Here is an 18,171-nt window from a genome sequence, read left to right as displayed (position 1 = left end):
GAGTTCTTTTTCTCAAGTCCAAAAAAATACTGGGTTGGTGCATCCATATCAGTTATCTGTTGGAATCGCCCTCACTAGAGCCCCCCGAGCCCTTGTTTCCAATAAGTGGGCAAGGCCCTTCTTTTTAACCCCAAGAGTTTCCAACAATTTGACATCTGGACCCTGCTGTAGAAGCTGCTGAATCTGAATGATTTCAGTTTCTAACATTGCCATGTCAGACTGTAGTGACTTAGTGACATTTCTGGTGTACTCCTGACATAATAAACGAATGTGGGTCTTCCCAACCTCCCACCACTGTTGTAAACTGGTGAACTCCTTCTTCATGAGTCTCCAACTTGCCCAAAAAAATTTAAATAAGTCTTTAAAACTTTGGTCTTGAAGGAGGAGCGTATTAAAATGCCAGTAGGCACTACGGGGCTTATAATCAGTTAAGATCACAGAACAAGACACCAAACTGTGATCTGAGAACCCTGCAGGGGTAATGTGACCGTTTTTAAATAAACCAATATGGTGCTTGAAACAATAAAGACGATCAAGCCTCGCCATTGAAATAATCCCCCCATTCATCCTCCCCCATGTATATTGTCTGGTGCCCCCATTTTTATTTCGCCACACATCTTCCAGTCCCATCTCGCTCACAACTCTCTCTAATTCCTGGGCTGAGCGTGTGTGCGGCTCCAGCCCGTTATTTCTGTCTTTTTGAGTATCAAGGGTGCAATTAAAATCCCCACCTAGAACGAGGACTTCATTTGTGCAACATTGTGTCAGCACACCCTCCAACTTCTTAAAAAAAGCGATTTTCTCATTCCCATCGTTCGGGGCATATACATTAATAAAAGTAAAAGAACTGCCTTGAAGTTTGACGCACTTTGAGCAGCCTCCCTTCACTATTTCTTCAACATCACAAAGAACTACGTGAACATTCTTAGAAAACAGAATGGCTACTCCAGCACTAATATTTGTACCGTTACTGTAATAAATGTCCCTTTCCAATCCCTACTCCACTCCCATTGATTTGCTGTCTATATGGGTTTCCTGTACAAAGGTAACTTTTAAGTCTTTTGCTTTATGAATTCAAGCAAAGCTAGCCTCTTATTATTATTTCTTCCACCATTAATATTTAAGCTTCCTACATTAAAGCAAGCCATGTTAAATGAAAATATAAAAATAGTCAAAATAAACCACAGATCCCAGAATATACAGGATCTTGGAAATGGTGCAGTTGCCCTCTCCATTACTGCTTATTTAGTTTGAACTGTTTCTTCAGTCTGCTTGACAGATTCTTTAATCTAAGAAGCTCTTTATCAGTGAACAAGACAGAAGAGGACTTTTCTTTTCTTAGGCTTTGTATTGAAGAGATAAAAAGTTGCACATCAGGAAAGTAATCGGTCACATCTACACCCCTTCTGCCCTCAGTTTCCGTCACAAATGTTCTGATACTTTGAGCACTGTATCCCCTCTACCTTTACATTCTTGTAGGTCAGACACAGTTGAACTATCCGACATTTCCCCTCCGCCTCCTCGTCTCCCTCACTCAGCCCAGCCGCGTTTTCACTGTCTGCCTCAGCTAGGGCCGCGTACCTGCCCTGCGTAACCGGTGGGGCTGCAGCGGGACCCTCGCCTTCCTCAGCAGCACAAGCCGTAACATTACTGCGTTTTCGCGCGGTTCCTTCCTCCTCCCCAGCTTGTCTTTTTTTAGCAGGCCGTTTAAACCCATCGTATGGCTCAGGTGCGTTATCGTCGCCTTCCTCCATTTCAATCTCTCCCCACACACTTCCCTGTGCTGTAGCAGAATCTTCTGCTGCATTTTCATTCCCGATGTCCCCCATCGATGCTGGTCTGTGCATTTCCCCATCAAGCAACTCATCTCCCTTATTTAAAGGTTCAGAAACATTTACACTCTCCTCGGGCCGCATCCTCTGGTGTCTTTGTGTTTTCATTACTATTAAGCTGTAAAGGCCGATCTTGTAAATCGTCATTAGTGACATGCAGGTTATCACGAACAACTGCTCTGTTCACTTTCACTGGACAATTTTTAACTAAATGCCCCTCACTTCCACACCCAAAACATTTCATTTCATCCGAACTCAGAAAAATCACATAATCGAAACCATCAATCTTAAACCTCATAGCAACATTTAAACTTTCATCCATTTTGTTGAGCACCATGTAAACTTGTCTCCTAAAAGACATTACATGTTTTAACTCCGCGACTTGCACCCCAAAGGAATATAGCGGATTTTTGAAACTAAACGACCGTGACGTACTAATTCTTTTCTATAGTCTCATTCCTCAAAAATGGGGGACATTCGATAACGTTATTTTACGTGCTGGCGCCGCCAACGGAGACACCTGCACGAACGAGCCATCGATCACTACACCCTTTTCTACAATTGTCTGCACCAGATCGACAGAACTCAAAAATAATACGATTGCGCCGTTCATTCGTGAGGCGGACTTAATGTTCTCACAACCGATCACATTGCCTACCGCCAACACCGCACTTTCTAAGGGAAAAAACATCACACAGAAGTTTTATCCCATGGCGGCGACTCAATCGTTCTAAATTCGCAGCCATTATGGCTGCTGTGGCCAGATGCCACTTCACACAAAAGAAAACGGAAAAACTTTCAAACAATTCACCAAGAAAATGAAAATGGGAAAGGGGGAAAAAAAGTTAAACAAAACACTTCACTCACCAGACTCAGAGCCCACCACCAGCACTCGCGCCAGATCAACCACCCAACATGCACTGCGACAATGAAACAGGAAGGAAGCAGATAGATAGATAGATAGATAGATAGATAGATAGATAGATAGATAGATAGATAGATAGATAGATAGATAGATAGATAGATAGATTAATAATAGATAGATAGATAGATAGATAGATAGATTGATAATTTTAGTATAGTTTAGATAGATAGATAGATAAATAGATATAGATAGATAGATAGATAGATAGATTGATAGATAGATAGTATAGTTAGATAGATAGATAGATAGATAGATAGATAGATAGATATGAATGGCACTAGATAGATAGATAGATAGATAGATAGATAGATAGATAGATAGATAGATTGACTTTAATTTTAGTATAGTTGCCAGGATAGATAGATAGATAGATAGATAGATAGATAGATAGATAGATAGATAGATAGATAGATAGATAGATAGATAGACTTTAATTTTAGTATATTCAGGATAGATAGATAGATAGATAGATAGATAGATTGACTTTAATTTTAATTAAAGATAGATAGATGAATAAATAAACACACGCACACAGCATGGACTGAACACACACCAGAAAATTAAAAAGAAAGAAGAAATTCTAACTTAGCTCTCTCAGTCCCAATGAGGCCTTATTCAGGTGTATTGCTGTTGGTATAAAGGAGCCACCATAGCAATTCTTGAACACACTTCTATTGAGTAATTCCTTGGCTGAAAGTTCTCACTGTTTGTGTGTCAGAGAGAGGATGTGCTGCATTGTTTATAATGGCACTCAGTTTTGTTTTAATTCTGTCTTTGCTGCGACCTCCAAGGCGTCCAGAGTGTGTCCTGTAACTGAGCCTGCTCTTTAATTAGCTTGTTGATTCAGTGAGCCTCTCTTAAAGTGATGTCACCAGCGCAACTCAACACAGCACAGAAAATTGCACTGGCCATCACAGAATTATAGAAGATGTGAAGGATGTCACTTTCCACATTAAAGGAATGCAGTCTCCTAAGTAAAAAGAGCCCCCTTTCCTTTTTTTATATAATTCCTCAGTGTTCTGAGACCAATGTAACCTGTTATAAACTCAATAGACAATCAAACCTTAATTCAAAATCAAAGTTGTAAAATCAGCCAGATGTTGAAAAATCAAATGTCTTTTATGAAAACAACCACATCAGCACACAAGGATTTAATTATGAATATTCACAAACTTGGATACAGAGATGTCAAGGACACTAACCTTTAGACCATTGCACAACTGACATTACCTGATGCAATCTCTGGTACTCAAACAAATGACAACAATAAAAATAATCTGTATGTTGTAAGACACAGCAATATTCAGTAATAATTTTACTTCATGTTGTGGTTGTGTGAATGAGAGAAGGTCAAAAACTGTGGAGTTTTCTGGGTTGTCAACACAGCCTTCCCTGTTTACTTGCAGTTTTTAAACAAAAATAATGCTTGGTGGCATAAACAAAATAATAACAAAAAATAATCAGTACATAAAAGGGTGGCTTCTTATTAAATCGCCTCTGCTGTTGGTTCATCAGACTTGTCTCTATGATAAGTGATGCCTCCTTCCTGGTGTTCATCTTTTTGAAGCCCTAGGACCGGAAGGAGCAGAGTCAGTTACATAAGAAACATAAGAAATTTGACAAATGAGAGGAGACCATTCAGCTCCGTCAAGCCTGTTTCTCTAGCTAATAGCTAAGTTGTCCCGATATCTCATCCAGATCCTTCTTAAAGTTGGTCAAGGTGTCTGTTTCAACTCCATGTCTCAGTAGTTTGTTCCAGATTCCCACAACTCTTTGTTTAAAGATGTGCTTCCTGCCTTAAAACCCGGAATGCACTTCCTCTTAATTTCCATTGATGTCCCTCAAGTATGTAAGTTACACTTAAGCCAAAAGAATGTTGCTGAATCTGCTTTATCAATGCCTTTGAGGAATTCAGGAAACGTAGTCTCCTCTGCTCGAGACTGAACAGGTTTAATTCTCTCAGTCTGTCAGAGTGTGACGTGTCCTGTAGTTCTGGAGTGCACTTGATTGCTTTCCTCTGCACAGCTTCATGTACTGCTATGTCTTTTTTGTGCTATGGTGACAAGAAATGCACACAATACTCCAGTTGCCCCTCAGTTGGTGGAGGACGAAAATGAAAAGGCAGTTAACAGCAGAGACCCTCACGTACCTGGCAAGTGTCTGGATGGTGATCCTCAGGCATGTATGCATGACAGTGTATAGTATATTACTTTAAGCTATTATATTCACTATAACCATAAATAGGCCAAAACCAAATTCCAATAATGCTGCAATGCAACTTAAATGAAAAATGTAATGACAACAGCAGAAAGCTGCCGTCTGGTCTCTTCAGTTGACTGAAACACAATCTGAGAGTGTTTATTAAATGTCTAAAGGCGGCGTGAATTAGCTGTCTTTATAAGGTGCTGATCCAAAGTTTGCAATGCTCTGCCTTTGAACCAAAAGGACACTACTCTAACCAGAGTGACACGCATCTTATAACACCTTCAGAAGACAACTTCTCTACATAGGTGGCTGGAGGAAAAAGAGCCCCACGGAGTCATTCATGGGTGTATCAGGGTTTCTACAATCCTTATGCTCAAATAAAAACTAAGCTCTAATGGTTCTTTCAAAATTAAACTTAAAGAAAAGCAAAATTACAAAAAATTAAAAAAAAATAGAAATGGTTAAGGATTCATACAATTATACTAAGAATGAAATGATAGGTTAAAATAGTATAAAAAAGCGACTAATTTAAAACACCCTTATTGTGACAACACTAATTGAAAATAGATTCATTGTTATGTTCCTGGAATCATTCCAGGACTTTTCCAGTCATTTGGCATGGAGTGTTATCCTGATAAAAACAAACATTTGCAGACTGTTGCCATGAATAAATGCATCTGAAGGACAAACAACATTCAGACATCAATTGGCATTAAAACACAGCAAACATTTATATGTTCATTCCTGGATGGACAGATCCATGTGCTCCTGGGATTTTTGCTATTTCCTGGTTCAGTGTAAATCAACAGGAAACTGGTTTCAGCCAAGAAAACGGTGTTTATTCAAATCCTCCAGTGTCTGTGTTTCTTAATTTTTTGAAAAGAGACTGCCAGAGGTGTTTAATAATTGAAGTTGTAATATTTTTAAATTCTGTTTCTGGAATCAGTTTTTAATTGGTCGCTTTGTTTGTTTTCTACATGCAAAAAATAGTGAAGCAACATGAGAAAAATACTCATATATTTTATTTTTTGTTTTTAGACACAATACCTGAAGATTTTCAAGACTTCAGGACTCAGCATTTCTTGTATCATTTAAAACAAATCTTTAATCAAACATTCGACTGTTTGTCCGTCACAACCACGGACGACGTAGAAAGAGGTCAAGTCAAGGGAAAATTACGCCACATCACCCTTTTTCGGGGTATTCCAAAACTCTTTCCACTTTGAGCGCTGTAACCCCCCCGGCAACTCTGGGGCTCCCCCCGACCCCTGGGGAAAATTACCGTCGCCCTTTTTTTCCCCACCCCCTTTTTGGGGCGACGGCCGCCCGCAACGGGCCTCCCCGCAGGCCGCGGGGTCCTCTCAAAACCCCACTGCCCAAAAAAATTTTCTTTTTTCCCGATTTTTCCTCCCCTTCCTTTTTTGAGGCTTTTAAAATTCCTTTTTTCCCTGCCTTTCGCCCCCCCCCCAACAATTTCTCCCACTTTCTGCCTCTTTTGCATTTCATGCCTTATTTCTTTTGGGGGTCTGACTTAATATTGTCACATCCGACCACTTCGCCTACCGCCAAAACCCCCGCCTCTAAAGGAACAAACTCTTCCGATATAAGTTTAATCCCATGGCGGCGGCTCAAACGCTCAAGATTAGCAGCCATTGCGGCTGCCGTGGCCTAAGCCACTCAGTACAAAAACAAGTGTAGCTGTTTTCACCAAAAAAAAGATAGAAATAAGAAACTAGAAAATTAGAAGAAAAAGAATCACCACACTCACCTCAGCGTCCACCACCAGTTCCACTCGCTCACACTCGAGACAACCACCCAGCATGCACAGCGACAGCAAGAACAGGAAGGAGATAGATAGATAGATAGATAGATAATAGTATATCAGGATAGATAGATAGATAGATAGATAGATAACTTTAATTTTAGTATAGTTGCAGGATAGATAGATAGATAGATAGATAGACTTTAATTTTAGTATATTCAGGATAGATAGATAGATAGATAGATAGATAGATAGATAGATGACTTTAATTTTAGTATAGATAGATAGGATAGATAGATAGATAGATAGATAGATAGATAGATAGACTTTAATTTTATTTAAAGGATAGATGAATAAATAAACACACGCACACAGCATGGACTGAACACACACCAGAAAATTAAAAAGAAAGAAGAAATTCTAACTTAGCTGTCTCAGTCCCAATGAGGCCTTATTCAGGTGTATTGCTGTTGGTATAAAGGAGCCACCATAGCAATTCTTGAACACACTTCTATTGAGTAATTCCTTGGCTGAAAGTTCTCACTGTTTGTGTGTCAGAGAGAGGATGTGCTGCATTGTTTATAATGGCACTCAGTTTTGTTTTAATTCTGTCTTTTGCTGCGACCTCCAAGGCGTCCAGAGTGTGTCCTGTAACTGAGCCTGCTCTTTTAATTAGCTTGTTGATTCAGTGAGCCTCTCTTAAAGTGATGTCACCAGCGCAACTCAACACAGCACAGAAAATTGCACTGGCCATCACAGAATTATAGAAGATGTGAAGGATGTCACTTTCCACATTAAAGGAATGCAGTCTCCTAAGTAAAAAGAGCCCCCTTTCCTTTTTTTATATAATTCCTCAGTGTTCTGAGACCAATGTAACCTGTTATAAACTCAATAGACAATCAAACCTTAATTCAAAATTAAAGTTGCGAAAATCAGCCAGATGTTGAAAAATCAAATGTCTTTTATGAAAACAACCACATCAGCACACAAGGATTTAATTATGAATATTCACAAACTTGGATACAGAGATGTCAAGGACACTAACCTTTAGACCATTGCACAACTGACATTACCTGATGCAATCTCTGGTACTCAAACAAATGACAACAATAAAAATAATCTGTATGTTGTAAGACACAGCAATATTCAGTAATAATTTTACTTCATGTTGTGGTTGTGTGAATGAGAGAAGGTCAAAAACTGTGGAGTTTTCTGGGTTGTCAACACAGCCTTCCCTGTTTACTTGCAGTTTTTAAACAAAAATAATGCTTGGTGGCATAAACAAAATAATAACAAAAAATAATCAGTACATAAAAGGGTGGCTTCTTATTAAATCGCCTCTGCTGTTGGTTCATCAGACTTGTCTCTATGATAAGTGATGCCTCCTTCCTGGTGTTCATCTTTTGAAGCCCTAGGACCGGAAGGAGCAGAGTCAGTTACATAAGAAACATAAGAAATTTGACAAATGAGAGGAGACCATTCAGCTCCGTCAAGCCTGTTTCTCTAGCTAATAGCTAAGTTGTCCCGATATCTCATCCAGATCCTTCTTAAAGGTGGTCAAGGTTTCTGTTTCAACTCCATGTCTCAGTAGTTTGTTCCAGATTCCCACAACTCTTTGTTTAAAGATGTGCTTCCTGCCTTAAAACCCGGAATGCACTTCCTCTTAATTTCCATTGATGTCCCTCAAGTATGTAAGTTACACTTAAGCCAAAAGAATGTTGCTGAATCTGCTTTATCAATGCCTTTGAGGAATTCAGGAAACGTAGTCTCCTCTGCTCGAGACTGAACAGGTTTAATTCTCTCAGTCTGTCAGAGTGTGACGTGTCCTGTAGTTCTGGAGTGCACTTGATTGCTTTCCTCTGCACAGCTTCATGTACTGCTATGTCTTTTTTGTGCTATGGTGACAAGAAATGCACACAATACTCCAGTTGCCCTCAGTTGGTGGAGGACGAAAATGAAAAGGCAGTTAACAGCAGAGACCCCTCACGTACCTGGCAAGTGTCTGGATGGTGATCCTCAGGCATGTATGCATGACAGTGTATAGTATATTACTTTAAGCTATTATATTCACTATAACCATAAATAGGCCAAAACCAAATTCCAATAATGCTGCAATGCAACTTAAATGAAAAATGTAATGACAACAGCAGAAAGCTGCCATCTGGTCTCTTCAGTTGACTGAAACACAATCTGAGAGTGTTTATTAAATGTCTAAAGGCGTGAATTAGCTGTCTTTATAAGGTGCTGATCCAAAGTTTGCAATGCTCTGCCTTTGAACCAAAAGGACACTACTCTAACCAGAGTGACACGCATCTTATAACACCTTCAGAAGACAACTTCTCTACATAGGTGGCTGGAGGAAAAAGAGCCCCACGGAGTCATTCATGGGTGTATCAGGGTTTCTACAATCCTTATGCTCAAATAAAAACTAAGCTCTAATGGTTCTTTCAAAATTAAACTTAAAGAAAAGCAAAATTACAAAAAATTAAAAAAAAATAGAAATGGTTAAGGATTCATACAATTATACTAAGAATGAAATGATAGGTTAAAATAGTATAAAAAAGCGACTAATTTAAAACACCCTTATTGTGACAACACTAATTGAAAATAGATTCATTGTTATGTTCCTGGAATCATTCCAGGACTTTTCCAGTCATTTGGCATGGAGTGTTATCCTGATAAAAACAAACATTTGCAGACTGTTGCCATGAATAAATGCATCTGAAGGACAACAACATTCAGACATCAATTGGCATTAAAACACAGCAAACATTTATATGTTCATTCCTGGATGGACAGATCCATGTGCTCCTGGGATTTTTGCTATTTCCTGGTTCAGTGTAAATCAACAGGAAACTGGTTTCAGCCAAGAAAACGGTGTTTATTCAAATCCTCCAGTGTCTGTGTTTCTTAATTTTTTGAAAAGAGACTGCCAGAGGTGTTTAATAATTGAAGTTGTAATATTTTTTAAATTCTGTTTCTGGAATCAGTTTTTTAATTGGTCGCTTTGTTTGTTTTCTACATGCAAAAAATAGTGAAGCAACATGAGAAAAATACTCATATATTTTATTTTTTGTTTTTAGACACAATACCTGAAGATTTTCAAGACTTCAGGACTCAGCATTTTCAAGGTGATGCAGTTTAAAAAGAAAATCCAGATGCAACAATGTTCAGCATTAAGTAAACAGTACAAAACAGTCCACTTATCTCTTCAAATATGTAACCCAATTGTATTTGAATTATGAATAAAAAACATGTTAAAGTGGACGCAGTAGATTTTTTCATGTTAATGGTTTTATCATGTCTCAGGCAAGTTGGTATGCTTCGAAAGGCTTTTTCTCTTTTAAATAAAAATTCCTAATGTCTGTTCCAAAATATACAAAAGCCGACATTTTTTGGATATTTAATACAGAGGTTACACTTTTAGATAAGCAGTGAAGAATTGATAAGTAGAAAAATGAAATCCCAAAGAAACGTATCAACAAAAATATTTTTCAACAAAAGAAATTACATGCAAATGGCCAAGCACACCGCCCTAATCATGCTGAATGGCCAGGGAGCGTGTTGGTTCCAACTCTGACTGCCTGCCACTGACCTTGTGGCACTGGCTTCAGTCCTGTTCACCAAATTGAGAGATTGTCAATCGACAGCAAGCGCAGCATATTAAAATGAGCAAAACTGACTGAATACAAAACAAGGAGATGGTTAAAAGCAGGCATCCCAAAACACAAAGGGGACCTCGGGAGAACACAGCTTTCAAAGCTAAAATCAATTTAAAAGAACAATAACAAAATACCATCTTAATGGACTGGCTATAATTTCCATAAAGTATCTACTGGTTAAGAAAATTGAATTAGAGGATGCAGTTAAGATCTTTTCAGTCATAACGGCCAAGTGTGCATACTTCTGAAAGATAAGCTTAAACTACACTCTATATATAAAATCCTAAGCCTAAAAGTGCAACGATTTAATGGCACGTTTTTTTGTCATGCTTTAAATCGGGCGTATTTTAAAACCTACATATATATGTTTGGTATCATTCTTTTCAGAATTATTGAACTTTAATGTGATGTTAGATTTTTAGATTCTTATTCTGTTTTTAAATTATAAACTAAAAAATATCAAGAACTCGCCTCCACGAGACGAGACTTTGTGCCAAGAGATTTAACCATGCCCTGGGCCAGAAATAAAAGACAAAGAGTAGGACATCTGCTGTACAGGCTTTTAAATGTTCGAAGCACCAAGCAAGATGCAGATCACACAGCACAGCACAGCAGCAAGCCAGCAGCTGATCGAGCAAAGAGGAGGTAAAAAAAAACTGTGTTTCCCATTGTATCACCGTTTAAGAGGGGGTTTTGGAAGAGCAACCGTGTCTCCTTGGGGTGCGTTCAGCCCCCCTCTTCACAACGCGAGCGGCAGAGAAGCAAAGTGGCTGGTGCATAGCGTAGGCCGGGCTTGGGGGTTTTTGGTTGGTTCAAGCGAAGGGAGCAGACGGCTAACCCCCTAGTTACTATAATAATATAATTAATGTAATTATGTTGTATTAGTCGTATCAGTATGCTGTCGGGATGTATCTTCCCCATAGTAACTCCTTTATTGCTGCTGCTGTTTTGCGTGTGGTTATTTACCCCATTTTTGACACCCCTTGTACAACTACCTACCTGGAAGGGGGTCTCTCTCTCTCTCTGAATTGCCCTTCCATTTCTTCCATTTTTTTTCCTACAAGGTTTTTCTTGTCTTCTTTGAGTGTCCAGGCTGGGGCTGATATCAAAAAATAAATTGTTGTTGTTAAATTGTTTCCATGCTGTTGATTATAGCTTTGTCAATGTGCACACTATGAAGGTTGTTTCATCCTGAATGTCATCAACGACACACTTCTTCTTCTTTCAGCTGCTCTCGTTGGGAGTCGCCACAGTGGATCATCTTCTTCCATATCTTTCTGTCCTCTATATCTTGTTCTGTTACACCCATCACCTGCATGTCCTCTCTCACCACATCCATAAACCTTCTCTTAGGCCTCTTACTTGGCAGCTCTATCCTTAGCATCCTTCTCCCAATATACCCAGCATCTCTCCTCTGCACATGTCCAAACCAGCACAATCTCACCTCTCTGACTTTGTCTCCCAACCGTCCAACTTGAGCTGACCCTCTAATGTCCTCATTTCTAATCCTGTCCATCCTCGTCACACCCAATGCAAATCTTAGCATCTTTAACTCTGCCACCTCCAGCTCTGTCTCCTGCTTTCTGGTCAGTGCCACCGCCTCCAACCCCTATAACACAGCTCTCTGCTCTAAACTCCATATCCCCTTTTTTATTACACAGATGTAGAGATATAGAGATGTAGAAAGGAAGAGGAAGTGCTAAAGTACCTGATCATATAGTGCTAAGTGTATATGAGACTGTATTAAGGTCTACACAATAAATAGTATAAAGTGGAAAACAGGGCCACCATAGGACCTTACATAATAATACAGTGAGATTACTCCCTAATAGCAAGGTCATTTTGATATGGAGAAGGCAAGGTTTTCAGGTTTCTCATCATCCAAACGCATGGCGTGACTTGGATGAAGGTGCAAGTGCAGGTGAGTTTTTTAGGATACTCCAAATGCAGTGTCACAACCGCAGCAACTTTGTGAGTTTTGAATGTGACGCCTTGCACACAGAGAAGGACAACAACAAGCAGGTGTATGATGTCTGGATCAGCCAATTCATCTATCTGAAACAAAACAAACACATATAGTGTTTAATTTAATAAAACAGGCCAACACTTTTACAAACACATTCTAAGACAGTTATCATTACGTTCCAACACACAGAAACAAAATGTCATTATTCACAGATTTCTTCAGTTTTGTCAAACTGTGGCAGTTCTACCTCTTTTCCAAGAGAAACAAACATCTCTGCCATCAATCACAACCTTCCGGCATTTCAGTCAGAAGCAAAAGATTGTCAAGTGCTGGCGTTGATGGCAAGACTCTTGAGATCTGACTTGAAGACATCAATGCTGCTTTGGTCTTCTTACTACCGTTTTCCCTGTCACCAGCTCACTGAGGATGAGGTCTTTTGGCATTCATACATCTGTCATGTGGCTGGCATATTCCAACTGGCTTGAGCAGTGTAAAGACAGCGATGGTGCTGCTTCTTTTTAGTACTGTTGTGATAGAAACCCTGTCTTGCCAAGTGAGTCCGTTATGCTCCTGAGTCAGCTCATGTGGAACGAGTTCAGCCTCTGTTCTCTGAGGTGAGCTGGAACGAGCAAGAAGGAGGACGAGAGGACACTCAATGCCGTGTGGTTTGTATACATAAAAAAAATTCTAATATATAATGTCAATATACTGCTCAAAAAAACTCAAGGGAACACTTAGTCATCGCAGACTAACACCAAGTCAATTAAGCAGTTAGGAAGGATAAGCAATTACGAATCAACTTCACCTGCTTTGGTGCAAATGAAAGGAACAACAGGGGCACTGGAGAGGAAGCACCAAGACACCCCCCAAAAAGGGAACGGTTTTGCAGGTGGTGGCCACAGACAATTGCTTTCTCCTTACCTTCCTTGACTGATTCTTCTCTAGTTTTGCATTTTGCTAGTGTCCTTGTCACTACTGGTAGCATAAGGCCGTACCTGCAGCTGGTTCAGGTTGCACAGTCCAGCTCCTCCAGGATAACTTGTAATTATAAGGAGTAGGGAATTTTTGTAACAGAAACAGCAACATTAAACATCAGAGGTTAAAAGGATGACAAAAAATAATAATCTTTTAACAAAGGCAAAAACGATCATTGAGTACCAAAGAGTTAGGCAAAAGTTGAATCTGAAATGGAACCAAAGTCAAAATCAGAATCCTATTAAAATTACTGAGCACTAAACTATTTTTTCACAAATTCAGATCGTTTAAACATAGAGTTTTAATGCTTTTTCACACTCATAATATATTTCTTTTTTTCCAAATCAGATGGTTAGTTACTTTGTTTCAATCTCCAGTTGGTTCGGTTGAGTTTCACATAAACCAGAATCACAAAGGGTTGGCACCCAAGACAACCCCATACAAAACAGTGGTATTCACAATAAATCAAACCTGCAGAATAGTGACATCACAAAAATAACAATACCAAAACAAAATCAATAACACAAAAACAGATGCAAACAATCTAAATCAATTAGAAGCATATTCCTAAAAATCATTACTGTTATGTCTTGGATGGGGAAAGGCAAAAAGAAATAATGGAGGTACGAAGAGAGAAAACATTCAGAGCAAGCCAGAAATCTGTCAGGAAAAGACAGTCCTATTTATCATCAAAACTAAACTTCAACCTTAGAATTGTAGTCTGAAATTCAGAAACTAAAGTCAGAAAACTGGGAAAACTAAAGAGCGCTAAGAAACGCACACACACAAAGGTTTTACTTTTTATATCAGATGCTGTTAATTCTGAATACGCTGGTTTTTATAGCGTTGCACTTGTGATATCATACATGGGACTTTATAGCAACTGTGTCATGACAAGAAGAACTGAAAACTGTGAGAGTAAAGATGCAAAGTAATTGCAACTAACATAAAACTAACTCAAAGTGGATAATAAATACAAAAATTTAATTCAGTGATCCAAAACACAAAATGGAAAACAACACAGAAGAGACACTCAAAGCAAACATTCAAAATATGGCAAATATTCAGGAATCATAAGAGTAACATGATAGACTTTGCTCGTCTTCCATAATGTAAAAACGGAATATCATAAGCTATTTTTGCTCCATCTATGAATACATTCTCGCTACGAATGTGAAGTGATTCAGTGGAATGCAGTTCGTTATTTGCATCTTTATTGACAGAAGTGATTGTTTTATTGAGTGATAATTGTTTTCTTTTTTCTGCATGGCCCACATCTTACATTGCAGTTTATGAGAAGAGCAGTAAAGACTTTACTGGAAATGTCCTCAGACAGGAGCAATTATGCAACCACACTTTTCTGGTATTTTTCAGAACTTCTTTCACATTCTCAGATTTATTTGGCTATTTTTCAAGAACAAATATTCTCATTTAAAAATAAGAAGTAAAAGTACCTAAAAATAGCAATAGGCCTCACTTTGAAGTTATCACACTTTAACAAAACTACCATATTTACAGCAAAAATTAAAAGCGTGAGTTACTAGAAGTGTTACATTCAACACCTATCATGTGTCAGATATTAAAGTCTTATATTTAAAAGACACTTAATAAAGCTCAGCAATAAAACTACCACTAACTTCGTCTCATTATAATTTCATTGGTCTAAGTTCAGATATGGCAAACACCAACCCATTCAAAAGGGAATTCGTTTGCCATATGGAGTGCTATTTTCATTAAAAATGCGGTGTTTAAAGAAGACAAAGATCATATTAAATATTCTATGTGTTCCAAAGAACGTCAACATGTTCTGTAATCATTTAGCAAATCAGTTTTCTTACAGACTGAAGTGTTGGACTCAAAATGAAATGGCCATGGGTTCGATCACATCCACTGTATACAAGCAATTTAAAACGACAAAGTAAACCAGTCAAGTGCACACCTTCAGCAGTTCAGGAAGGTCAGAGCTGCCCTTGGGTGGGCCTTAAAACCTTAATGACCCTCAAATCTCCAGCTAGTACAGTGTGGTCTTCTTAAAGTGAACAAAGAATAGTCTAAAGGGTTTAGCATATTACTAAAAACAGGGAAGCAAAACTTTTTATTTCCTAATTTTCTTAAGAACTTTAATAGTTTGAGACTTTATAGTGTTTTTCAGTAAATGTGTGGATATTTGGACTTCTTAAAAGAACTGAGAAAAAGGAACACATCAGATGGGAATCTCTTTGTCAGCAATGCATGGTATAGTGGTTAAGACTTTAGACTTCAAACCCTGAGGTTGTGAGTTCAAATCCTACTACTGACACTGTGCGCCCCTGAGCAAGTCACACCAACTGGGTGGAAAAAAACAAAAAAGAAATCTAACCAGTTGTATCTCAGAGGCTGTAAGTTGCTCTGATTAAAAGGCATAAGCTAAAAATGTAAATAGTAAAAACATTTAAAAAATATATATTTTTGTGGGGAATATTCCTTTAAGTTTTCTTGGTAATGGATGGTTTGAGTAAGAACACTGGAATATTTGTAGCAAATCCAGCCAGTTCATCCCAATAAAGCCTGTCAACCCCTTTCATCCAATTTCTCTAAAATAACATTGAGTTGGGTTTTGAAGGTCCCTTAGGTACTGCTGTCGACCTGGTAACTTATTCCATATGTTTATAGATTTATGTGTAGAAAAAAACATGTTAACATTTGAACAAAATTTACCTTTAACCAGTTTCTATCCTGTCTTCTTGCTGACCTCATTTTAAAGTAATAACCTGGATCCACTGTACCAATTTCCTTTAACCATTTTAAATATTTCAATCATGTCACCTTTTAGCATTTGCTTGATTAAACTGAAAAGATTCAACTCCTTTAATCTTTCTTCATTTATTATTTAAAAAGTAGCATAGCAAGTCTTAGTGACTTGTAACATTCTCATTTTAATTCAGTCTTTAAAATCGACCCCAATTCCAATGAAGTTGGGACGTTGTGTAAAACGTAAATAAAAACAGAATACAATGATTTATAAATCCTTTTCAACATATATTCAATTGAATACACTACAAAGACAAGATATCTGATGTTCAAACTGATAAACTTTATTGTTGTTTTGCAAATCTTCACTCATTTTGAATTTGATGCCTTCAACACGTTCCAAAAAGCTGGGACGGGGCATGTTTATCACTGTGTCATATCGCCTTTCCTTTTAACAACACTCAATAAGCGTTTGGGAACTGAGGACACTAATTGTTGAAGCTGTGTAGGTGGAATTCTTTCCCATTCTTGCTTGATGTACAACTTCAGTTGCTCGACAGTTCGGGGTCTCTGTTGTCGTATTTTGCACTTCGTAATGCGCCACACATTTTCAATGGGAGACAGGTCCGGACTGCAGGCAGGCCAGTCTTGTACCCGCACTCTTTTACTACGAAGCCACGCTGTTGTAACACATGCAGAATGTGGCTTCGCATTGTCCTGCTGAAATAAGCAGGGACGTCCCTGAAAAAGACTTCGCTTGGATGGCAGCATATGTTGCTCCAAAACCTTCATGTACCTTTCAGCATTAATGGTGCCTTCACAGATGTGCAAGTTACCCATGCCATGGGCACTAACACACCCCATACCATCACAGATGCTGGCTTTTGAACTTGGCGCTGATAACAATCCGGATGGTCCTTTTCCTCTTTGGCCTGGAGGACACGACGTCCATGATTTCCAAAAACAATTTGAAATGTGGACTCATCAGACCACAGCACACTTTTCTACTTTGCGTCAGTCCATCTCAGATGAGCTCGGACCCAGAGAAGCTGGCAGCATTTCTGGGTGTTGTTGATATATGGCTTTCGCTTTGCGTGGTAGAGTTTTAACTTGCACTTGTAGATGTAGCGACGAACTGTGTTAACTGACAATGGTTTTCTGAAGTATTCCTGAGCCCACGTGGTAATATCCTTTACAGAACGATGTCGGTTTTTAATGCAGTGCCGCCTGAGGGATCAAAGGTCACGGGCATCCAGTGTTGGTATTTGGCCTTGCTGCTTACGTGCAGAGATTTCTCCAGATTCTCTGAATCTTTTGATGATATTATGGACAGTAGATGATGAAATCCCTAGATTCCTTGCAATTGTACGTTGAGAAACGTTGTTCTGAAACTGCTGGACTATTTGCCTACACAGTTGTTCACAAAGTGGTGAACCTCGCCCCATCCTTGCTTGTGAACGACTGAGACTTTTGGGGATGCTCCTTTTATACCCAATCATGACAAACACCTGTTTCCAAATATCCTGTTCACCTGTGGAATGTTCAAAACAGGTGTTTTTTGAACATTCCTCAACTTTCCCAGTCTTTTGCTGCCCCTGTCCCACCTTTTGGAACGTGTTGCAGGCATCAAATTCAAAATGAGTGAAGATTTGCAAAACAACAATACAGTTTATCAGTTTGAACATTAGATATCTTGTCTTCGTAGTGTATTCAATTGAATATAGGCTGAAAAGGATTCGAAATTATTGCATTCTGTTTTTATTTACGTTTTACACAACACCCCAACTTCATTGGAATTGGGGTTGTAGATAGATAGATAGATAGATAGACAGGCACTATACGATAGATAGATAGATAGATAGATAGATAGATAGATAGATAGATAGATAGATAGATAGATAGATAGATAGACAGATAGATAGATAGATAGATAGATAGATAGATAGATAGGCACTATACGATAGATAGATAGATAGATAGATAGATAGATAGATAGATAGATAGATAGATAGATAGATAGATAGATAGATAGATAGATATTTTATTAATCCCCAAGGAAATTGCATGGCTACAGCCGCAGACATAATAGGCACAAGTATACATATAACAAAAAT

General features: G+C 38.5%; 1 protein-coding gene across 1 annotated transcript in view; it reads left to right on the top strand.

Moving 5' to 3' along the window:
• thbs4a (thrombospondin 4a) overlaps positions 1–9,991 on the top strand; it is a 169,672-nt gene extending 159,681 nt beyond the window's left edge. The window contains exon 22 of the mRNA XM_039758372.1: positions 9,808–9,991. Within this exon, the coding sequence (XP_039614306.1) occupies positions 9,808–9,869 (62 nt within the window). The 3' untranslated portion in view covers positions 9,870–9,991. The remainder of the gene's footprint in view (positions 1–9,807) is intronic.
• Positions 9,992–18,171: the final 8,180 nt, after the last annotated feature.

Source organism: Polypterus senegalus, chromosome 7 (assembly GCF_016835505.1).
Source record: "Polypterus senegalus isolate Bchr_013 chromosome 7, ASM1683550v1, whole genome shotgun sequence".
In the NCBI taxonomy this organism is placed as follows: domain Eukaryota; kingdom Metazoa; phylum Chordata; class Cladistia; order Polypteriformes; family Polypteridae; genus Polypterus; species Polypterus senegalus.
Note: the sequence above shows the minus strand (reverse complement) of the source record. Positions and strands in the feature narration are given on the sequence as shown.